This window comes from Carcharhinus amblyrhynchos, chromosome 1, assembly GCF_965287045.1.
Source record: "Carcharhinus amblyrhynchos chromosome 1, sCarAmb.v2.hapA, whole genome shotgun sequence".
Taxonomy (NCBI): Eukaryota; Metazoa; Chordata; class Chondrichthyes; order Carcharhiniformes; family Carcharhinidae; genus Carcharhinus; species Carcharhinus amblyrhynchos.
In genome coordinates this window covers 120,606,065-120,630,835 of record NC_137324.1, presented here as the reverse complement: position 1 = coordinate 120,630,835, position 24,771 = coordinate 120,606,065, and the positions used below count along the sequence as shown (strand labels likewise).

General features: G+C 41.6%; 1 protein-coding gene across 2 annotated transcripts in view; it reads left to right on the top strand.

The window, feature by feature from the left end:
- alpk1 (alpha-kinase 1) overlaps positions 1 to 24,771 on the top strand; it is a 121,900-nt gene that overhangs the window by 58,912 nt on the left and 38,217 nt on the right. Inside the window, exon 3 of one of the 2 annotated variants that reach the window (XM_080191789.1) lies at positions 2,403 to 2,557. The exons of the other annotated variant lie outside the window; for it this stretch is intronic. Within the exon in view, the coding sequence (XP_080047915.1) occupies positions 2,403 to 2,557 (155 nt within the window). The remainder of the gene's footprint in view (positions 1 to 2,402; positions 2,558 to 24,771) is intronic. 2 annotated transcript variants of the gene reach the window in all.

The following is a 24,771-nucleotide window of genomic DNA, read 5'->3' as shown; positions in this document are numbered from 1 at the left end:
TTCCCAGCTTGGATCACTGCCTGTGTGGAGTTTGCACATTCTCCCCATGTCCTTAAGGGTTTCCTCTGGGTGCTCCAGTTTCCTTCCACAGTCGGAAAGACATGAAGGTGAGGTGCATTAGCCACGCTAAATTCTCCCTCAGTATACCCGAATAGGTGCTGGAGTGTGGTGAACAGAGGATTTTCACAGTAACTTAATTGCTATGTTAATGTAAGCCTACTCATAACACTAATAAATAAACTTTAAAGAGGGTAGATTTCAAAACTAAAATGAACTATTTTCATTCATAGAGTCATAGAGGTTTACAGTATGGAAACAGGCCTTCAGCCCAACTTGTCCATGCCACCCCTTTGTTTTTAACCACTAAGCTAGTTCCAATTGCCCATTGGCCCATATCCCTCTATAGCCATCTTATCCTTGTAACTGTCTAAATGCTTTTTAAAAGATAAAATTGTATCTGCCTCTACTACTACCTTTGACAGCTTGTTCTAGACTCCTATTACTAAGGAGGATGTGATAGTTCTGCAACAATTTTCTGTACAAGCTGTCCTACCCTTCTTCAATGATGCTAATAAAAAATGTAATTGAGAATGAAGATACATAAAATACATATTACAGATATGACTTAGACACCTATAATGTTATTTTGTTCTAATTAAAAGTATTTTGCTTGCTTCTTTTTAGTTTATTAAAGGATCATTCTGAGCTAACTTTGGTTGCTGGACACCTTTTGATCATTTCTAGCATCTGAAATCATCTCAAATTATTTTTAGCTAGATAATCTCACAGGAGAAATAAAAAGTGAAGAACGAGGATAAATACATGATAAATTCTTCATCCCTTAAATGATCAAAAATAGTCCAGGAGATCACGAAGACCAATTGCTATCTATAAAGACTCTCCTAAGTGTCTCTATCTATGTTTTAATCAGAGATCAGTCCAGCTCCCATTGAAGACCATGTAAAGAGTCAGCATCCATCACACCAGTCTCAATATACTCCTGAGCCTCACTCATTGAGAAAAGATGAACTGCCTAACACCCAATCTCTTCCTACTTTTATATTGTTTCAACTCATGTTTGCTGCTCCTCCCCAAAATGTTGAATTGCAATAATATGCCAGATTCAGACCTAGACATCCATTGCACATTCTTTAAGGGTAATTTTAACTTTTACCATTGGCTGGGGAAGAGATGTGACAAATTGACAATCCTTTTTATAGCTCACTGAAAAATGATCAGTCAAGCTATGAAACAGGCTGCCAATTTACAGTCACCCATTTAATATCTGACGCAAAGTTAAAAATGATCCCTTCTGTGTGAAAGAGAAGTTTCTAATGCTCTGTTAATTTGCCTTTTGCAAGTTTGAACTAATAGCTTCTTGCACTGGTGCCATAATGTAGTTGAAGTATTGCTTGAGATATACCTTTTAATATACATCATTTATGATCTGCTATTAAGTCCCCTCACTCCATCCTTTCTTTAAATGACTGAAAAACTCAGTTTCTTACTGAACTCCTCTGAACTCAGTCCTCTGACAGAAGGGATCAAGTCTGAGGCTTTTTTCCACCGCCTCCTTGCGTTCATGTTTTAAAATCTATAGAAGTCATTCAGTACTCAAAGTTTGAAAAAAGAAAGAAGCTTAGCTTGGCATCAGCTAGAATTTAGCTTTGTTAATCCATCCTTATTCATTAGCACGAGGGGCTGGTGCATAAAGTAAAGCTATAATGAGTAGGTAGGTGTATGTTATTGATGAGCACTGCATGAGTGGATTAACTTAGTCACAAGGTTAAAAAAAAACAAGTGTCCAAACACTGGTTTATATGTTTTAACTAATAAGGTATACTTGCTGTATTCTGGCTGACATCCAAAGCAAGTGCTCCAGAACATAGGCTCTCAAATTCTGCTGGAGCAGACCCGATCTCCAACTATAAGTCCAGCAGGAGACTGGGAAAACCACTGTGGAATTTCAAAGACAAATATTCTTCAGTTTTTTTTGTAAATTCGTCAGCAATGCAGAGTTCACAAAATGGCCCTGGCCAATTCTGCTTAAAACAAATCCCAGGCACTTTGCTACAGTGTGCATTACTAAGTGTTTTGATGACCATTTTGTCTCATTCCATTCCTGCTATGGTTCTTCATGCATAGAGTGTCATTGAAAGGATTTACTTCCTTTAAAAACGTTTTTAAGAGCTGATTGAGTTTGTTTACCTGCAGGGCATGGTATAGTGAAGCACCCAGTGACAGACAAATCATCATTATGACTCTTTTGTAAGGACTGAGCAGCTTGTAGTTACTCTCAAGTGGACGTGCTTTCACAACTTCAGATGCCATATCTTAGCGTTTGCAATTGAGGTGTCTTTTATTTCTTTGAGATTTCCTTACATGAACTTTAACCTTCCTAGCTTCACTCTCTGCTGATCTGAGGACCCTGCTGGAGCAGGCAAAGGAAATGAAATGGCCCTTTGTGCCAGAGAGGTGGCAATACAAACAAGAAGTATGCCCAGAAGACAAAACAAACCTGAAAGATATCATCAGCGAGAAGCTGCCAGATTTGTTGGTATGAATAATGCACCTGTTGCACAAAAAAAATGTCCTTTTCAAAAAGATTTACGTGTGACAACAAAATATTTTCTCACTTAATCCACACATGATTACGATGCATCTTTAAATACTTTCAAGGGCTTCAGTAAGGGGGATGTCTTTCTAGTTTTGTAAAATTATTTTCACTCTTTCGCATTACACTTAATGAAACCAAACACATGCTGTTCACTAAAGCTAATGAGTAAAAGTGACCTCTCTCACATGAACGGAGATGAGCCAATATTCCAAACATTCTGAAAGGCACAGACGTGGGGATCATTATAAAAGAGGAACTGTCTCTTCCCTCCCCCATTTTTTAAACAAGCACAACCAAAACAACCCATTCTGTCTCGGGAATTCAACTCCAAAGTTTTCATATGTTAGTTCCACAAAGGATGTTCAACATTTTCTTAGAATCTGTAAATAAAAAAACCCTCCTCTCCCCGCAAAAATGGATCTACAGTCGTTTTCTTTCTCCGTCAACAGAGATAAATATTTTCACTCTATTTTCTCATTAACTTTAAGTCAAAAGACAATTTGCTAGTGAACACGAGGACAAATCTTTTTTTAAAGTTTTACTCTGTTCTGTTAAGTATTTTGTGCGTGTTATTTTGGTAGGGATGGGGGGGGATGTGATTGTCTATAAAAGTAGTAAAGCTGTTTTTGTTCCTTCAAGACAGGAATTTATAGCTCCGCTTGACCTTCGTTATCCCACACAAAAGCTTTATAACTTTAGAGAGTTTGCCTGCATCAGAAGGCTTTCTCACAGAAGAAACACCTGCAGTAAACTCCCCAAGAAACCTGTGTATATGAGAGATTAATGCAGCAGTAATAGCGACCCCGTGTTTTTTGTATTATGCCTTCTCCCCAGGTAGACGGCTCTTTTCTGAGATGATACCAATTATTTATTGCCGAAACATCTGTTGATAACCGCAGCTGCCATAGCTAAACAAAGCAAATCATGGGGTCACACACTATTCAGGCCCAAAATCCAACCTCATGCCAGTTCGAACTATTCACTGATACTTGAGCCCATAGGTTAATGTCTCTTCTTGCAATGTTTCATCATGCTGCTTAAAAAATACTTTGTAAACACCACAGTCCTCGCGATCGGCTTTGAACTATTATTTAATCGCTGCTGGTAATTTATATTCCAGTGCCATTGTGTACTTTTGAAAGAGAAGGAGGTGGAAAAAAAAATTTCCAAACTGCAAAGAGCAGCAGAAAGAGTGTTACTTTGACCCGTGGTTTTTTTTTTAGATTTAGGGATATAGATTGTTTTGCACTGAGCTTTGGTTGTGTTGGTATTCTGTGGTCTTCATTTGGAGGAAGAAACATGAATACAGAATTGGAAAATATTCCACAGCGTTTAAACACTTACTTTGGGCAAAAATGTTCCGTCTTTTAATTATCCGTTTGGTTTTGATTAAACCACACAGTCATTTTTCATAAATGCAGGACAGTGCAACTTTAAAACTTCACAGTGTTTCCTTTCAACATTTTAACCATGTCCTACTTTGGAATTTTTAGTTAGCATTTTTTAAGATTCTTGTGACTTGCGACAATGATTTCCATCAGCAGCAGTGAAGGAGGTTAAACTTAACAGCATCTAGCAGTGATCAGTATTCAACAGCTGCCATTATGTAGAATACTGTGAAAATCTTAGTGTTGATGAATTGTTTTACGAAGATACTCATGAGTATACAGTTCTTGAGCAACTCACTACATCTCCAAGGTAAACCTGTAGAGATACACTTTGGCTGCTGATGAAAACACTTGTTTTTTATTAAATTGGATCTTTCTTAATAGTTGGTACCAGCACAATCTTGCATAATATAAAAGCAACTTAAGGGTGATAGTTTTGGAAGTCCTTTTGAAAGTGCAAGGTTCCTGCATGGAATGACCTGGGGAAGACTTAATCTAGTCACGCACATTTTTGACACTGAGGGTGGAATTTCTATGGTGGTTCTCAGGTTCTTCCACCATAACTTCAGCAGGAGGACTGGAGAAGCCCTGGGAAAATGTTGGCTTTTCCAGAATCTCCACAGCTCTTTGTCTGGCAGAAATTTTTTTCTCTTCCCTTTATTCTTGGGTTTATAAAGCCGACAACTGGTGACAAAACTGGGAAAGTATTCCATTGTGTGGCATGCGTGCCTGTCACCTGATGCACACAAACTCAATTGTAAGAATCTAGAATGCTTCAAAATAGATTTTGGGCAAGATTTTCTGGCCTCATTCGTCCCGAAATGGTAAACTCCCGCCTGAGGTCAGTAGACCTTTCCATGATCCACCCCTTGCCTGCTCCAATTCGTGTGGTGGCAGGGCAGTAAAATTCTAGCCTTTGCGTTAGCATCATAACTAAATGCTCCTGACTCACAGCTTTGTATGATGGGAATGAAAACTTGGAGGGAGGGCATGGGTCGAGCAGCCCATATGATTCTCCAATACATGAGGGTTATGCTGAGAGCCTCAGGTTGAACCAGACTAATTCCTCAGCGTTCTTTTTGTCCAAGTTGCAAACCTTATCTTCTCCATTCTACAGAGTGCCTAAGTTCACCTGTGTTCATTGTTACAATGGATCATACCTCAGTAATTCTATTGCTGAAACTCACATATACATGCCTCATCACCTCATCGCCAAGATTCAATTGCTCGAAAATTCCCAAAGTGCCTTCTAATTTAAAAAAAATCATATGATGGAATGTGAATGTCACCATTTGCCCATTCCTTGTTGTCCTTCAGAAGGTGGTGGTGAGCTGCCTTCTTGAAGCACTGCAGTCCCTGAGATACAGATACACTCACAATGCTGTAAAGGAGGGAATTCCAGGATTTTGAGCTAGTGACAGTGAAAGAACTGTTTCCAAGTCAGGATGATGAATGACTTGGAGGGGAACCTCCAGGTGGTGGTGTTCCCATGTATCTGCTGCTCTTGTCCTTCTAGATGGTAGTGGTTGTGGGTTTGGAAGGCGCAGCTTAAGGAACCTTGGTGAGTTCCTGCAATGCATCTTACAGATAGTACATATGGCTGCAACTGTTCATCAGTGGGATGGGGATTAAATGTTTGTGGAAGGGGTAGCAGTCAAGCCAGCTGCTATGTCCTGAATGGTGTTGAGTTTTGTTGAATGTTGTTGGAGCTGCACTCATCCAGACAAATGGAGGTTATTCCATTACACTCCTGACTTGCGCCTTGTAGATAGTGGACATGTGGTGGGGGAGGTGTCAGCAGGTAAGTTACTCACCACAGGATTCCTAGTTTTCGACCTGCTCTGTATGTCAAGAATACTAATTCAAAAAAATCTATTTCTTAATGATGTTTACAATTGAAGTACAAGTTCTAATGTAGCACAGTGCATTAGTGACACAGTGGTTAGCATTCCTGCCTCAAAGCACCAAGAGCCCAGATTCAATTCTGGCTTGTGCGGAGTTTGCATGTTCTTCACATGTTTGCCTGTATTTCCTCCGGGTGCCCAGTTTCCGCCCACAGTCCAAAGATGTGCAAATTAAATGAATTGGCCATGCTAAATTATCCCTGATGTCCAAAGATGTCAAGATTAGAATAATTAGCCATGGTAAATGTGTGGAGTTACGGGGATAGAACAGGGGAGAGGGCCTGCATAAGATATTCTGTCAGAGAATTGGTGTAGACTCAATGGGCCGAATGGCCTCCTTCTGCGCTGTAGGGATTCTATGATTCTATGAATGCACAGGAAAATATGACTTGTAAAGAAACTCTAATTTCATGGATTTTTAAAAAAAATTGAACAAGAACATCTTGCATTGACGTTATGTATTCTTAACATAGAACAATGTGGTCAGATGTTTTACAATGGTGTGAAGAAAACTCTACCAAGCCAACATCAAGAGTTATGGAGAAGATGTGGTCCAAAGTGTGATCAGAAATGAGAATTTTAGTGAGAATCTTAAAGGAGGAGTGAAAGGTGCAGTAGAGAATTCCTGAACACGTGGTCAATGTGGCAGAAGGCTTTACCACCAATGGTGGGGTGATAGAAAAGAAACAGGCAAAGATGCCAGACTCAGAGTAATGGAGATTTGGGGAAATATGAACAGGATCTTATGGATGTGGACAAAGACGAGACCAAGGAAGGCTTTAAAATCTTTCAAATTTGAAGCATTGAAGGATTTGGACATAAAAGTATACCAATGGGGAAAGGTGATGAGTGAGTGCAACTTGGTGCAGGATAGGACACCAGTAACAGAAGTACAGTTGATGTGAGATTTGACGAAGATGGAGGATGGGAGGTTGGAAAGCAGCGCTTCGGAGTAATCAATTCTAGAGATAATGAGGAATGTGCATGAGGCATGAGGGTTTCAACAGAAGTTAGGCCAGAGGTTGGGTGAAGTTTTTGATGGAGAGGATATGCATTTGGAAGCTCAACCTGGGGACAGATAGGATACTGAACGTGCAAACCATCTGGTAAATTCTAAGGCGGTGACTAGAAAAGAATGGAATTAGTAGCATGCTTATAGCAGAGATCAAAGAAAATAGGGGTAATTTTAACTTAACTCACAGGATGTTAATACAAAATAAAATCTGGGGATGGGGTGAAAGGAAAAATGAAGATGAAAAAAGGTGTCTGTCCTAATCCCATCAGTTTTGCATGGGTTGGTTAGATTAGAATAACCATCGATGATTGTGCTGTCTCTATTGTTTACCTAAAGAAAGTTACAGTGCAATTAAATAAGAACATAAGAAACAGGAGCAGGAGTAGGCCATCTAGTCCTTCGAGCCTGCCCCGCCATTCAATAAGATCATGGCTGATCTGAAGTGGATCATTCCACTTTCCCACTTTCTCCCCATAACCCTTAATTCCCTTGTCTATCAAAAACCTATCTACCCGTGACTTAAATATATTTAGTGAGGTAGCCTCCACCACTTCAACGGGCAGTGGTGTGATTGCCCACCCCAATCACACCACTGCACGTTGAAGTGGTGGAGGCTACCTCGCTAAATATATTTAAGTCACGGGTAGATAGGTTTTTGATATACACATAGAACAGAGAATCTGACAACATGGGGTAAGGGAGGGGTTAAAGCATGTGCAGAGTTAAAACTGGGTGCCATCAGAGTACATGGAGAAGCTGACCCAATGGGGGAGATTTTGAACACCCCCAAAATCATTCACTTACAGAGTTACGAAAGGGCCATACCTGACTCTGGATGTTGTCGCCAATGGACAGCATGTAGATAGAGAGGCTGAGGGAGCCAAGCATGGACACTTGGGCAGCTCTACAGGTGACAATGCAGGTGTGCGAATAATGCCTGTAGCCAGAAGTTTTATGGCTATGATCAGCTAGGAAAGGGTCAGACCAAACAAGCACCTCATAAAGATGGACAACAGAGGAGAGGCAGTAGAGAAGAATGGTGTTGCACATCTTGTTGATGATTGCAGAGAGATGGAAGAAGAACAAAGATAGATCAGGCAGTAGAGTTACAATCATAAAGAAACAAACAACGCCATTAATGAGATACAATAATTTCTGCACAAGGTTATTGTTAGATCTCATCAAATGGAAATAAATTATTGAAATTCACTTCTGGCATGAAATGGGTGGCACGGTGGCACAGTGCTTAGCACTGCTGCCTCAAAGCACCAGGGACCGATGTTTGTTTCCTGACTCGGGTCACTGTCTGTGCAGAGCCTGCAATCCCCCCCGTCTGCGTGGGTTTCCTCCAGATGCTCCGGTTTCTTCCTACAGTCTGAAAGACGTGTTGGTTAGGCCCATGCTAAATTCTCCCTCTGTATCCAAATAGGTGCCGGAGTGTGGCAACTAGGCGATTTTCAAAGTAACTTCATTGCAATGTTCACGTAAGCCTACTTGTGAAACTTAAAACATTACAAGACTTATAAGTGCAATGTTTATTTATTAGGAGCATAATAATAATTCTAATTATTACTTTGTAATTTTGTTGTTTGTTTAGTCCAATAATATCAGGAAAAAATGTTGATTTGCTCTCGTAATGCATGAATAATATTATTTATTTCTACTGGTGTATCTCCACTCAAGTGTTAAGATGCAGGATACATTATGGAGGGAATGGAGAAAAAGCGGGAACTATCAACTTGCTGCCACTTCCGTCTTATGGCTCATCAAACTCCTTGTGCATGAATGATTAATTGTCCCACCTACAAGCAGAAGTGTCATATACTTTCAGTCCCTCTGCCACAACCTCAGCATTATCAGAAGATTCACCCCTCTGATTCAAACCATACGGGAGAGGTTACAGTACAACTATTGTCGTACTAACTAAGATTTTAAGATGCATGGCTCAGTATAGTGTGGATTGATTCAGACTGATCTAACTAAGAAGACAGAACTGAATTGTTAATGTTAACAGTAAAATTAAAGCAAAATGCTGCAGATGCTGGAGATCAGAAATAGAAACAAAAAAATGCTGCCAAAACTCAGCAGGTCTGGCAGCATCTCTGGAGACAGAAAAGCAGAGTTAACATAATTTTATCATCCTTTGTCAACTCAGGCAGAAAAAACGTTGTGCTACCCACTGACTCCAGAAGAATCCTGCTGTAGGATCCCACATCATTCTGGTGGAGCCTATTCCACCAGCTTTCAAGTGATCTGAGCGCTGTTTCTAAGGAGTCTTCCAGTTTAATAAAATTAAAACCCCCAGCCATGAACAGCCACCCCACAATCCCCCCTCCTATTCCTTCCAGCCACTCCCCACCCCATTTGTCAGGACTTGTTGGAAACCCTGTCAATGTGACACCGACACAGGAGAGGAGGGAATAGCCTATCATGGGAAGATAACACAGCGCAGAAGCCCACTAAACATAGAATCATAGAATCCCTACAGTGCAAAAGAGGCCATTTGGCCCATCAGGTCTGCACTGACTCTGATGAAATATCTTACCCAGGCCCTATTGCCCTGCCCTGTCCCTGCAAATCCCCACATATTTCCCATCGTTAACCCATTTAACCTACACACCTAAGTGACAATTTAGCATGGCTGGTCCACTTAACTTGCAAATCTTTGGACTGTGGAAGGACATGGGTAGATTGTGCAACTCCACATAAATGGTCACCCAAGGTCAGAATTGGCCCTTGGTCCCTGGAGCTGTGTGCCACTGTGCCATCCTACTGAAGATAATGATATCCAAATGTATGGTAATGGAGTTCCTGACCTTCCATGGCTCGAACTCCATTATGTCACTGAAGTAAAGGCTGTTTGGGACTCCCAGTGGATTCTCTAGCTTTCTTGCCCGTCAAAAATCCCAACCTATGTTTTGGGTCAAATATGGTTCTCCTTCAGAACACAAGGAGGTTTGAAATGTGATGGGCTATAGGCTATTGAAAGAGGGAGAGCAAGGTAGAAGCAAAGAGAACGTTATCAAGGGACAGATTTTCTTGCGCCACTTTACTTCAGTGCTAGACGGAGCAGCAGACCTGAAATTCACTATAAATGTTCAGTCTTTGGATATCAGAATTTCCTGTCCCAGGCCATTGTAGACCTTACATTGACCCACCTTCCTGCAGGCCTTAGTGCCAACAAAGGAGAATAGATAGTCAGGGCCTTTGTTTCAAACCTGAATCTTCATCTATGCCCCTCATCAGCTGCATGGTGGCATAGTTGTTAGCACTGCTGCCTCACTGCGCCAGGGATCTGTGTTCAATTCCCGGCTTGGGTTACTTTCTGTGTAGAGTTTGCACGTTCTCCCCGTGTCTACGTGGATTTTCTCCAATTTCCTCTCACAGTCTGAAAGACGTGTTGGTTAGGTGCATTGACCGAACAGGTGCCAGAGTGTGGCAACAAGGGGATTTTCACAGTAACTTCATTGCAGTGTTAATCTAAGCCTTACTTGTGACTAATAAATATACTTGTAAAACTTGACTTGCCTCAGAATTCCCATCAGTCGGGTCAGTTGCAGGCAATGCCATCACACATTTTGGACCCCGAAGATCCAGGCAACATTAATTCTTGTGAATGAGGCAAGAAGTTTGGTTTGTGCGTAACAGCCCCCACTTGCATAAATCTTTTAGAATACCTACAGCTGGCAGGATAAGTTTGCTCCCTTGCATCTTCCAGGGCAATGCAAACACCGTGGGTGGAATTTTCCAAAAATTATTGGCAAAGTGCCAGGTTCTGACTGAAAACTGGAGTGTTTTTCTCCAGAAATATGGCCCATTTTATTGACCAGAACTTCTGACACTGCCAAAAATAGATCGTTGGCTGGGTGGGCGTGGAGGGGTGTTTATGTCATCACTCTGGCAGAGAAAGGGCAAAAGGGTGCCCCGACCTGCAAACATAATAGACTCCATCCCACCTCAAGCCATGAGCTTTGGGGAATCTTCCCCTCACCCCCCCCCCCCAAATTGGCAGAGGCTAATGCTCCCTGACAGTGCCCTACTTGGTGCACACTTCAGTTCCTGCTGCCACTGTCCCTGGCACCTCCCCTTGGCAGTGCCAGAAAGCATTGTCACGTTACCAGAGGGCAATGCCCAGCCTTGGCCCTCAACCCCTGGGGCCTACAGGTACCTTTGCACCCCTGGTGTTGTCATCCCAGTGAAAACCTGCAGTGAACCACGTCAGCGTGATGTCACGCTGCCAGAGGGGGACATTCCAGGGCGCTGAACACTATGGCATAAAGCCGTTTAATTATATATAACGATTTAAATTCATGCAAATCCCTTATGTCACCAATTTGGGTTGGGGAAGATCTCAAACTGAGATCTGGCTGGTGCAAATCCCGTTCTGGCTTAGCAGCTGTAACTGATTTGTACCCCCTGCAAATGTGCCCGCTAAATCCAGCCCTACGTTACAGCTTCTTCCTTGAGTGTAAATGCCCAAAAACCCATCCCTAATAACACACAAATAAATACACCGAACTTCACAATTTCAGACTTTCGGCTCATAAGCCCTTGTCCAAGTCAGTAATGCTCCCTTCGACCCTAAATCCTGAACTACTACAAGACAGAGAAGAGATTCAGGAGAAAGTGGACTAGAGTGCAAAATGTGCGAGAAATACTGAATCCAAACATGTGGTCATGAAAAATGAGTGTTAGCGTATATGAGGTGAAATTATGAAAGGAGCAGAAAGCAAATGAAATGCCCCTTCCAGAACTGAAGAAATGAATATAAAAGATTAGATATTAATCCCCCTGAAGCAAGTCTCCCCACAAGTATTCCTCTTGCTCCTGGCTTCTGCTCTTTCTGGTAACTAATCAGGGTTTTGCTATTTTAAAATTTTCCTGAAAGCGAAGGGCTGGTTTCTCTTTGCTAATTTGGAAGGATGCTGTGTTTGAAATGGTAATGCTTCCTGAGAAGTGTTTCATTAATTTATGCCTGTTGTCACGACTCCACAATAGTACAAACAATACCAACTTTCTCCAGTTTTACACAATGCTGCTGAAGTGCTTATTTTACTCCACAGAGACACAAACAGATGTAAACTTTTGCAAACACTTTAGAAAGTAATTCAGTAAGTTTGTCTTCACTGCAGCAATGAATAGTTGAAGGGAAAAATGTCTAATTAGTGTAAGTCCAAATAATAGAGCCACTTGGATTTTTTCACCCTCTTTGAGAGCTACTTTCCCTTCAGATTCAAAGCCCTTTTGTTGGTGGAGTCACTTGCATTCAATCTTTTGTCCAGTGGGTGATAATAAATGGAAGAAGGCTGAGAGAATGGATAAAACCCACTTGCATTTGAGGCTATAGCTTTACATGTTCCTGGATATTCTGCAATGTTTCCTATGGACTCTTCCTGTCAAACCACAGCTGGAATCATCTCTGGTGACGGTGTGATGTTAAGATCTTGCAGAATTGATATGTTAGGTTGTGAAATTAGTTTTAATTTGCTGATAGGCAAAAGATTTTAGAGAAATTGTGGCGGATTTTCGGTTACCTAATTTTGAATATTACTAAAGAGAGAGACATGTTGTCAAAGCTTTTTGTCTCCTGTCAGAACAAACTGAGGAATACCAAATGTCAAACAATTGCAACAATTTATACTACAGGAAGAAAGAGTGTGATTGGTTGGCAAGTTGAATCTGACTGGCTGAGGTGTTGCCATGGAAAAAGCAACATTGAACTAAGGCCTCTCCAAGCTCCAGGGTAATTCAGAAAATGTGCAAGACTTAAAAACGTTCCTCTGGTTTGCAGAACTGGAGTCCCTGTGTATGAATATATGTTACTTTATAACAAGTGTAAATGAGCCAGCTTATGAACTTGAATCTTAAATTGTTGCTAGTGTTTATTAGCACTCTCAGGATTGATCAGCAAGTGATGCCCAATTACAGAATCACATCTAACAGTAGACTTACGTTGGGTTTTGAGATGTTCATTTATTTTGCAGTATCTTGCGTATAAAATAGTTGCCACATGTGTCTTCATAACAATAAGACAGTGCAATTCAAAGTGACTGTATTGCCAAACTTGGTTTTATTAGACGTTCAATCATTTTGTAGGTAAACAAAAGAAAAGGCCTGCATTTCTCTAATGTCTTACTGAAGATTCTTGGAAACTGATCAAAGCTGATTCTAAGGGTAAAAATGCTACTGTGTTGCTTTGGGTGCACACAAAAGTTGTGTTCTCTCAGAAAGCAATGTTCCAATTCATCCTTTAGTGCCAGGAGGTCTTTAACATCCATCTCAAGGTGGAGGTGTTCCTCATTTACCACTTTGTTCAAGCAACATTGCAACACTCCCTCGGTGCTTCATACAAGTCTCAGCTAGATTATGTGCTTAACGAAATAACTTGTATTTATGTAGTACCTTTTGTGTCCTCAGGACATTCATAATGAATGACTTTTGAAGTATAGTCTCTGTTTTGTAGGCAATGTGGCAACTAAAGTTTCACATGCAGCAATGAGATAAACAATCAGATAGTCTGCTGTTGGTACTGTTGCTTGATGGGCAACTGTTGGCTGGGTCACTGAGAGAACTCCCCTGCCATTCTTCAAGTCATGTCATGGCACATGTAGGACTTTGAAATTTGATAAGGCTGAAAAATGGGTGCAGGGTTCGTGCTCTGTTATTAAGCTGTGCTTGTTGCTTCCAATGCAGACAGCATGCAAACTTTATTCTATCTATTCATTACCCTGATTGTAAAGTGCTGTCAATACTAAGCATGAGAGGTTAACTCCCCTTAAAGCCAGGCTGCACCTCTTAAAGGGAAGGTGCATTGTGGCTGCAGCAGGTGCAGAATGAGGCTGAACAAGAGCACTCAAGCAGGAAGAATGCTAGAAATTGGCACAACTGGGCTGAAAGCATGCTACAGTGCAGCACTGGAAGCCTGGTCACAGGATGTGGACAGGAGGTGAGGCATACTGTGCCCACAGGGCCCTCCTGACAGACACTGTGAAAGCAGTGGATAGCCATGGAGATCAATGTTAGCTGTGTAGCCCCGAGAACCTGTTTGCAGTCCTGCAAGTAGTTTAAGGCCTCTTAGGGTTAATCAAGGTCAGTGGCTACATCTTCAAATGCTATGGGTGAAATTCACCAGTTGTTCATGGCCTCCAGGGATATATTTGCATTAAAAGCAGTTCAGAGAAAGTTCACTAGATTTAGTTTTAAGATGGAGGAGTTGTTTTATGAGTTAAGATTGAGCAGGTTGGGCTTATACTCATTAGAGTTCAGATGCATCAGTCCATGACAGTAATGGTAGGAGTGACCACCACACAGTCCCTGAGGAAACAAAGTCTTGTCTTTATACTGAGGATATTCTCCATCATGTTATGTGACATGCCCACTGTGATAAATGGGACAGATTTGGAACAGATCTAGCAATTCAAAACTCGTATTCAAGAGCTGTTGTTAGCAATCAGCAGCTGCAGAATTGTACCCAACCACAATCTGTGACCTCATGGCCTGGCATTGCTCCCACTCGACCATTACCAACTTGTTTCAAACATGGACAGAAGAGCTGAACTCCAGAGGTGAGATGAGAGTGACAGCCTTTGACATCAAGGTAGCAACTGACCAAGTGTATCAAGGAGCCCTAAGCAAAGCTGGAGTCAATAAGAATCAAAGGGAAATCTCTCCACTGGTTTGAATCATACCTGGCACAAAGTAAGATGGCCGTGGTTAATGGAAGTCAATCATCTCAGTTCCAGGACATTGCAGGAGCTCCTCAGGAGAGTGACCTAAAGCCAATCATCTTCAACTGCTTCATCAATGACTTTCCTTCCATCATAAGTTAAAAACTGTGGATGATTGCTGATGGTTGCACAATCTTCAGCACCATTAGCAACTCTTCAGATACTTAAGCAGTCAATGTTCAAATGCAGTAAGACCGGGACAATATCCAGGCTTGGTCTGACTAGTGGCAAATTACATTCATGCTACACAAGTGCTAGGCAGGACCTAGTGGTAGTGAGGAGTGGGGAACTGCTGGTCTCTCATTGGCTGGTAGCTCTTTGCAGGTAGGATTTATGCCATTCGGATCAAAATCTCAGGGACAGCACAACACTGAGAAGTCGACTAATTTAGTTGGGCCTCCCCTACGGGAGCAATGCAGGTTTCCCATTGATTCTCTAACTGGTGTTGGAAACATTAAATACGGCCTATTAGGTGATTTCTGCTTGTGCTGCAATGAAAACTGAGACATCAGCCATCAGATACTGCATTACAGTTGAACTCACCAGTGTCGTAACAGAGTCAGCCGTCACTGCCATTGTAGAAAGGATGAGTTCCAGATACTGCACAGTCAGGTGCAGGTTTGGTACTGGACCCTTCCATGATTTTTGACAGTGACTGCAGGCTATCCGGCGAGCTTCTCATGCACCAAGCATTTCTGCACGTTACTTTTACATCAGCCACTGCTCGGCTGATAGCACTCTTATCTCTGAATCAAAAGGTTGTAGGTTCAAGACCCACTCTAGAGACTTGAGCATAAAAATCTAGGCTGGCTCTTCAGCACAATATTGAGGATGTTCTGCACTGTTGAAGACATGAACTGATAAAACACAGGTTCCCTTTGCTGTCTCAGATGGATATAAAAATCCCGTGGCACAGTTTTGAAGATGAGTGAAGGAGTTCTCCCCAGTGTTCTGCCCAATATTTATCCTCCCATCAACATCACTAAAGCAGAATATTTGCTCACTATCATGTTCTCTTCCTCTTCCATTTCTCGCAGCAGGACTAGGCCTTTTGGCTTCTCGAAACTGCTTCACCATTCAATAAGATCATAGTTGATTTGATCGCAGTTTTAACTCCACTTTCCTCCCTGTCCCCCATAATCCTTGACTCACTTGTCGATCAAAAACCTGTCTAACTTAGCCAAGTACCAGCCTTTACTGCTCCCCGTGGAAAAGAATTCCAAAGACAAATGATCCTCTGAGAGAAGAACTTTCTCCTCCTCACCACCATCCTGAATGGAAAGCCCCTTATTTTTAAACTGTGTTCTCTAGTTTTAGACCCCCCCATATTCTCTCAGCATCTACAATGTCAAGGCCCTTCAGAATCACATCATACAAGTTGACGTATAAACCAACCTTCATAATCCTTGAAATATCCATCATAAAACAAAGGTTAATTTATATGCCCCATGTGTGGCTGCCATTTTGAAATTTCATCAGTATCTGGCGCAGAGTGGGGGTATCTTAAAGTCCCACACATCTTTGGGACACATTGTTTGATCCACTGTAGCTAGTTATATGGAAAGTAAAACATGCATTTGTGGGGTGAAAAAATGAGTCTGACATTAATGCAAGTGCAACATATTTTGACTGAAAAGAGGTTTCTATGCTGAGCATATGAGAAAAGATCCTGGGCTAGAAAAATGAGATCGTCATATATGCTGGGTAAATTGATACACTGCGATTTATGTTTCAATGAGGTCATCTCATTCTTTTAATTTATTCATTTATGGGATATCGACTAGGCCAGGCCAGCTTCTATAGCCCATCCCTAATTGTCCCTGAGAAGCTGATGGTAAGTTGCTTTCTTCAACTACCATAGTTCATGAGGTGTAGGTACACCCACAGTGCTGTTAGGGAAGGAGTTCCAAGTCAGGATGGCAAGTGACTTTGGAGAGAAGCTTGGAGGTGGTGATGTTCCCATAGGTCTGCTGTCTTGTCCTCCTGGATGGTAATGGTGGTGGGTTTGGAAGGTGCTTGTTTAAGAAGCCTTGGTGAGTTCCTGCTGTGCATCTTATACACTTCACGCACTTCTAGCACTCTGCATAGGTGGTGGAGGGAGTGGATGTTTGTGGATGGGATGCCAATCAAGCAGACTGTTTCATCCTGGATGGTGTCAAGCTGCTTGAGTACTGTTGGAACTGCACCCATTCAGATAAGTGGAGGGTATTCCATCACATTCCTGATTTGTGCCTTCGATATTGTGAATGGACTTTGGAGGTTTAGGAGGTGAGTTACTTTCTGCAGGTTCCTAGCCTTTGACCTGTTCTTGTAGCCATATATTTATATGGCTAATCCAGTTCAGTTTCGGGTCAATGGTAATCCCAGGATGTTGATTATGGGAGTTCAGCGATGATAATGCCATTGAATGTCAAGGGGATAATTTCAACATTATAAATCGGCGCAAGACTGATTACGTTGAAAAACATGGCCTGGGTGACTCGCAATCAGACACTGGTCACAAGTCCCGCTACAGGTCCCCCCTGATGTTTCCTGGCCTGTTACACTATACCAACAGTGCAGCGGGCAAGAAGAATCACCCTCAGTGTAACTCAATATTGAGATTAATTGATATCAAACAGCGAGTGGGTGAGTTTTCCACGTGGACCCCTTCCCATCTCTGCCTTACTCATGGGATTTTCCAATTATTGGGACTAACGCATGGCCTCTCCTGTGATTAAGTGGGCCTGTTGTTATATTCCCTGCCATGACAGACTGGATAGCATTCTTCCCAGTATGTTAATACAGCAATGGAAACTTAGGCTGCAGACATACAAAGGTAGCTGCTGCTTTCTTGGCTGTGGAGGGGCTGACAGGGTCTTACAGCATTTCAGCAATCGAACATGGTTTTAGGATTGCTGAGGATCATCCCGGGGGAGTGACTGTGGCTCCATTATGTACAACTCTGTTGTTCTCTTTCAGCATTTGTTCTCCCACCATAGCTACTCCACCAGTACTCTTCCTGTTAGCTGTCAGCCAGTCATGTCAGACTGCTGCCACCTGACCTGAGACAATGCAGTCCAAAGTCAGATTTTCTAGGGCGAGAGCTGCTCAAGATTGTTCTCGAAGGTTGAAAGGCAGCGCCAGCCACTGGGGTAGCATTGTGCAGGCACTGTGGACAGGCAAAGGCATGTTCTTATCATATGTATACTTCCCACACATGGGTTGCCACTGTAGTCATAAGCCATGTGATTAACAGATAGCCCTTGTTGCCCAGTAGCCATCCTCTGGTTTCCTGCAGGGGCTGAATTGTAGGTGGCACAGCAGACTGCGAAAGTAAAGATATCATGACTGCTGCCAGGATTCTGGCTATTAACCTATATGCTGCAGTAGCTTATTCAGGCCATCAAGCCCTTGCCCACCATTCAGTTAGATCATGACTAAACTATATCACACCAGCTGGACATTGAGTGAAACTATTGACAGTCACAGTACATCCCCAAACTTACTTGCAGTCATCTATATACACGGGAAAGACTACTATTCTAGTGAAGCCTCTTGCCCACTCTTCCTGCTTCTCTTTGGTAATATTCTCTTTTTGCATATCTCATGTATACAGCAGTGGATGGTGATCTGTGCGATGTTGGAGATGTCGCCTGCTCCAACCTGAAAAGACCTCAACTTGAAGAAGTTCATGACTGCGGTTACCTTTCCAGCCGCTGGCAATGCCATCCTCACCCTGCTCTGAAGCGACAGGCGTGCCTGTCACAGGTGCCAGATAACATCTCCTTCATGAACAGAAGACTTTATACATAGTGGGGTAGATTTTCTGGTCCAGTCTGCCATGGAAATTGTCGTGGGTGGAAAGGAAAATTTGACGGACGATCTAATGGTCTGTTGGTCGTTCTGGCCTTGGGGCAGATAAGGCTGTTGGTGAGATTTTCATTGGAGCATTGCTCCCTGAAGACCTTGGGTGGATGTGGCCTCTGCTGAAAGCCCTCCTTCACCTCCTCCCTCTTCAAGCAGCTCGTCCCCCTCTGTGCCATCACTGTTTATTTGCCCTTTCATTCTGAAAACTAGGGAGAATGGAAACTACTGCACCCATTAGTGGGAGTAGATGATCTGAGCAAAACCCTTGAAGTCAGAACCAAGACATTCACTACATGTCACATTACTCCCTACCAACTTCAACAATTATAACTAGCAGTGCAACCACTAAACACTTCTTCTAACTCAGCAGCTGCCAATGGAAATCAATCAGCAACTAACCTGAAAATAGTTGATGGTCCCTTTAAATAGTGCTGGTAGTGGCCCGTCAGTTAGGAAATGGAGGGAGAAGGCGGAATCATGTCTCACTCACCCTTCATATAGGCCCCCATATACTTCCCAGCCTCAGCCCAGGTCTAGAAGACTGAGATTCCATTGAATTGTAAGGACTCTTCTTCTTCTTTAAGAACACAACTCATCTTCTGCTGCTAAAGGGTGGTGTGCCAGCGTTGAGATTTTGCAGTCAGGCACTGGCAGGCTGCCTCTTGGCAGCAAGAATCTTGCCAGGAGCCAATGTGTATAATGAACAACCTCTTACTTGAGGAAAAAAGATTAGGGGCAGATTGAGGGTAACTAGTATAATTTCTGCTCTGCCATTATTGTTAAGCTTTGCATTTAATTTGGTGAGATCACACAAAAGAACAAGTCCTTTACTTTCTCTGAAATATGAGGGGATTTCTGGCAGGCAGACTGTAATTTTCAAGCGGAGTCAATTAGTCACAAGTTCATATGCAGGACCATTCTTTATTAAAAGGAGACAGATAACAATCTACAGCCATAAGACTCCTGCATGAGGCGTCTCCAGTTGTTTTTACCATAGTACTTATTCCACAAAGCATCATGCAATAGGAAATCATATTGGGATTTTTTCCACATGTAAAATAGTCTATCACCCTCGTAGTAACCCATTATAGATGCCGTGCAGCAGGGGTACTAAAATGTAACATCTACTCCATGACAACTCCTCCAAATTATTCCAGGGTATCTGCTGGTAGTCTAAAGGATACATTACTGGCTATGAGACAGATAAAAAATAGTAATTTCCTGCCAAGCAGATTGTATAAAAAATTATTTTCATTCAATATGGATATTCACCTGCTTCTAACTTTAGCTTTAAGATGCAATAGTATCAATGGAAAAATAAGCCTGTTGCAACTGAGAACAACATTTTGCAATTAAAACCTATTCTCAAGGAAGACTTCAGGTTATTAATTGATCAACATATCTATGTCTCCAATAGAGAGCGGAATAAAATAAACATTTAATATTTATTAATGAATAAAGCCAAATGTTATCTGGCAATATTTCTTCAGATAAACTATACCAATAAGTTTATTGTTATAGAGAATAATATGCATCAACTTGTATAACATCATTTTTGATTTACAGTTACATAAAATCTTCAATGAATGCTTGGGTGATAAATAAAATGTTTGGGTGAGTCAAGGCATAAAGTAAAATTCATGCAAAAACGTTTGCAGCAGTAATGAATTCTTAGCTAAAATTAGTAATTGAGCTAAAGGGTATCTGCCAGTGGGGACCAGTGGTGGAGTGATGTTTAACGAAGGGGTTATTCACATGGACCAAAGGAAAGAGGAATGACACAATAACTTAAAAGAGACAGGCATGGGGTGCAGTGAACAAAGTAGGAACAAGGGCATTTCCAAATGATTCAATGAAGATATAAAGTAATTATCGTATTTACTGTGTGGAGTTTACTTTTGTCACAGGCAGCTGAATTTGAAGGGCTATTTATATTTTTATTTATGTCTTGCATTGTTTGGCTTGTTTTATTAGTAATTTAGAAATGCATGTATATTCCAAACCTAGATCAAATAAGGATGTTAATCTTTCACTGTCAATTTCACACCTAATTATGTATTATTCTTCTTTGTGGCTGCTTCAACTCTTAACCTGTGTACAGCTAAGATTGCCTTTGACTTTGTTTCATTGATTAGACTATTAAACATTTTGATTGTGAGAATGAAAAAGGGTGAGAGGTAACACGTGGATAACAGTATACAGTATTAAACAGAGTGAGACAATGCCTTTCTAACAAATCATCTCTGTATAGAATTTCAGTTACATGGTATCAATTACCATGTAAAAGGTAATGCTGATGTTTCCGTAACCTACATATAACCCCAAAGCAGCATTCTCCACATGAAACCATCTACTGTCATCATATCTCACATTCAATAATAAGCCCATTTGTTACAAAACATTAACCACATAAAAATTCTGAAAATTTGTGAATTTGGCTTCTTATTGAAAGGGCCAATTTAAGGAGACTTTATGGTATAAAATTTTGAATCGGTAGCACTCAAAGGGGCAGATTTTCATCTTAATTGGCCAGTTAGTAATCAGGCAAATAGATTTCTCACCCTTAAAAAATCTACCTGACTCCCAGTGCATTCATCATATCCTATCTTCTCATTTTTCGCTGCCACAAGGCTAGCTTTTATACCTTTGATGTCCGAGACCACAGTTAAACCATTATTCTCTCTCACCTGGTACAATCCTCAGTTGTGCTCCCTTATTTGCAAAATTGAAAAATTATGGCAGACAACTTGCTTAACCATCCACAGTCAGAACTGGCTGGACCACTTAAAACATTATGGGGCCTTCTCTCATCTGCTAAAACTGTTCACTAAAGATAATCCTGTTTTTTTCCTCTGCCACAGACCTTCCTCTTAAACACTTTTCCCCTGTCTCCTCCGCTGCCCCCTCCAACAAGTGCAAGGAGCCCACAGACATCTTTGTCAACAAATTCGAGACAATCTGACTGTCTCTGTCCTGTGCCTCCCTTCTGCTGGTCCACCTTGCCAAACTTCCTTTGCCATTTCCTTATCCTAGTCCTGCATTCGTATCTTTCTCCCATTCCTCCCCTTTTGCCCTATCTGAGCTCATCTTTCCCATGAAACACATCCCCCGCTACCTCAATCCTGATCCTACTAAACTGCTGACCTCCTGACCCTCAAATCAATATATCCATGTCTCCAATAGAGAGTGGAATAAAATAAACATTTAGTATTTATTAATGAATAAAGCCAAATGTTATCTCACAATATCTCTTCAGATAAACTATACCAATAAATTTATTGTTATAGAGAATAATATGCATCAATTTGTATAACATCATTTTTGATTTACAGTTATATAAAATCTTCAATCAATGCTTGGGTGATAAATAAAATGTTTGGGTGAGGCAAGGCGTAAAGTAAAATTCATGCAAAAACGTTTGCAGCAGTAATGAATTCTTAGCTAAAATTAGTAATGTTGTAAATAGTTCCCTCTGTTCAAGTGTTTTCCCTTTTTCCTTTAAATCTGTCATTGTCATCCAACTCTTCAAAGAACACCAACCATTAACTGCACTATCCTTTCCCATCTCCAGCGTCCCTTTTGTATTCAAAATTCTTGAACGGGTTGTTGCTTCACAAATCCATTCCCATCTTATTCACAGCTCCATATTTGAATCCATCCAATCAGGCTTCTATCCCTGCCACAGTGCAGAAACAGCTCTCTAAAGTCACAAATCACATATGACAGATACAAAGGCAATCTTTCCCTCTTTATCCTTCTCAACCTGTCTGCAGCCTTCAACAGGGCTAATCACACCATCCTCCTCCAACACCTCTCCACTGTCATCGAGCATGGTGGGACTGCTTTCACCTGGTTTAATGCTTACTTATCTAATCACAACCCAAGAATAATTTACCATGGCTTTTCTCCCTGATCCTATACCCTTGCCTCCGCTGTTGCCCAAGGAGTGAAGGCACAGTGCTAGTTTTCACATGTGTGCTGAAGACACACTACCTCACCACTTTGACTTCTTCATGGTTGCTGAATCACCAGAGGGCCATGATTTGACTGTGGCATGTTAATTGGCACTCCTGCCTCACAGTGCCAAGGAGCCGGATTCGATTCCCAGCTTGGATCACTATCTGTGCAGAGTCTCTATGTTCACCCCATGCCTGCATGGGTTTCCTCTGAGGTGCTCCAGTTTCCTTCCACAATCTGAAAGATGTGCTGGTTAGGTGCATTGGCCATGCTAAATTCAGTGTACCCGAACAGGCGCTGAAATGTGGCGACTATGGGATTTTCGCAGTGACTTCATTGCAGTGTTAATGTGGCTTGTGACTAATAGTTTTTAAAAAAATATTCATGCCCTCACAATGACTGTCTATTTCCACCTCAGTAACATCACTTTACTTTGCCTTTGTCTTTGTTCATCTGTTGCTGAATCCCTCATTCATGTCTTTGATATGTCTAGACTCGACGATTCCAATGTGCTTCCAGCTGACTCCCATATTCCACTCTGCATTAACTCGAGGGCATCCAAAGTTTTTGCAGCCTGTATCTTAGTGCACAGCAAGTCCTGTTGCCATTCCAACCCTGTACTCACTAACCAACACTGGCTCCCAATCAAGCAACATCTTAATTTTACAATTATCACCCTTGTTTTCAAATCCCTCTGTTGACTCATGCCTCCCTATCTCTGTAATCTCCTCCAGCCTCACAACCCTCTGTGATACCTGAACTCTGTTATCCTGGCCTTTGGTGCATCTCCAAGTTTAATTGCTTTTCCATTGGTGACCATGTTTTCTGTTACCTAGGCCCCAGGCTCTGGAGTACTCTCCTGAAACCATTCTACTTTTCTGCCTTGCTTTCTTCTTTTAAGACACACTCCTTAGAATCTATCACTCTGACAGGGTTTTCTTTTTTTTGAGCTAATATCACTTTATGTGTCAGAATTTATATTATAATACACCTATGAACCATATCAGGATGTTATATTGCATTAAAGATGCTATATAAATATAAGTTGTCACTGCACATTATCATTATCATTGTATTTTATAACGTTACAAAACTCAATCAGAGTTGGCAGCAGAGTAGATGTCCACCCTTTGCAACTCATCATCACTGTTGCGCATTACTGAGTTATTGTCATTGGAACTTCATTCCTGAATCACAACTTTGATTAACTAGCACAAGTATGTAAGTTGCGAAGGTTTGTTAGACTGGCTCAGTCAGGAGGTTACTCCAGAAATATGCTCAGCAGGTTTGATACACAGATGTTGTGCCTTATTTTACTGATGTGTTCTCTAAGCAATAATTCTCCAGTGTTTCACGTTGGAGTTCAGAGGATTGATGATGTGCAGAAGGCTGTGTCTTGACATCATGCACTACACTGGACAGAAAAGTCATAGAACGATAGATGGTGAGGAATGATAGCTTGTCCGTTTCATTTGACTCTGGCTATGCTTACTCTCAGTATCTCTGGAGTGTTATACACAAATGTAGGTAGCAGTCTTAGTAAGTTTAAGGAAGCCATTAATGAAATGGAAGAAGGCATTAAAAATGAGATCAATTTCTTTACATTTCATAGAATCTCTACATTGCAGATGGAGACCATTCGGCCCATCAGGTCTGCATCAACCCTCTGAAGGAGCATTATACCTAGGCCCACTTTCCCACCCTAACCCCGGAATCTCATGCATTTATTATGGCCAATCCACTTAAACTGCACATCTTTGGACTGTGGGAGGAAACCAGAGCACCCGAAGGAAACCCACGCAGACACGGGGAGAATGTGGAAACTCCACACAGATAGTCACCCATTAAGGCTGGAATCAAATCCAGGACTCTGGCACTATGAGGCAGCAGTGCTAACAATTGTGCCACTGTGCTGCTCCACATGGGTGGAGTGTTCCCATGTTGGGCAAGCACATCCAATAGAATGCTGGCGCTGTACTCCAAATAGTGTCTGAGGCAGTACTAACCAGGTTTCATTGGATATTATTCCTTTAGCTTTGATCCAACTTTAGCTTATGTCTTGAAACTGGGTCTGTTGCTATTCAAAGTGTAGTCCAGTGTCACACCAAGACAGACAGGGTTGAAACAATGATCAAGTAGCACAATATCTAATTCATGTTTAGTGTCTCTACACTTAAGATGGAATGCACTGAATTATCTCTTATCTGAATTTGTCCTCGGGTATTGTGTCAACCAGCTAAGGTTTTGTTCAGTTATTCTGATCCTACCAAAACTTGAGCTTTCAGCAGCAAAACAGAGATCATCTGCACTCAAC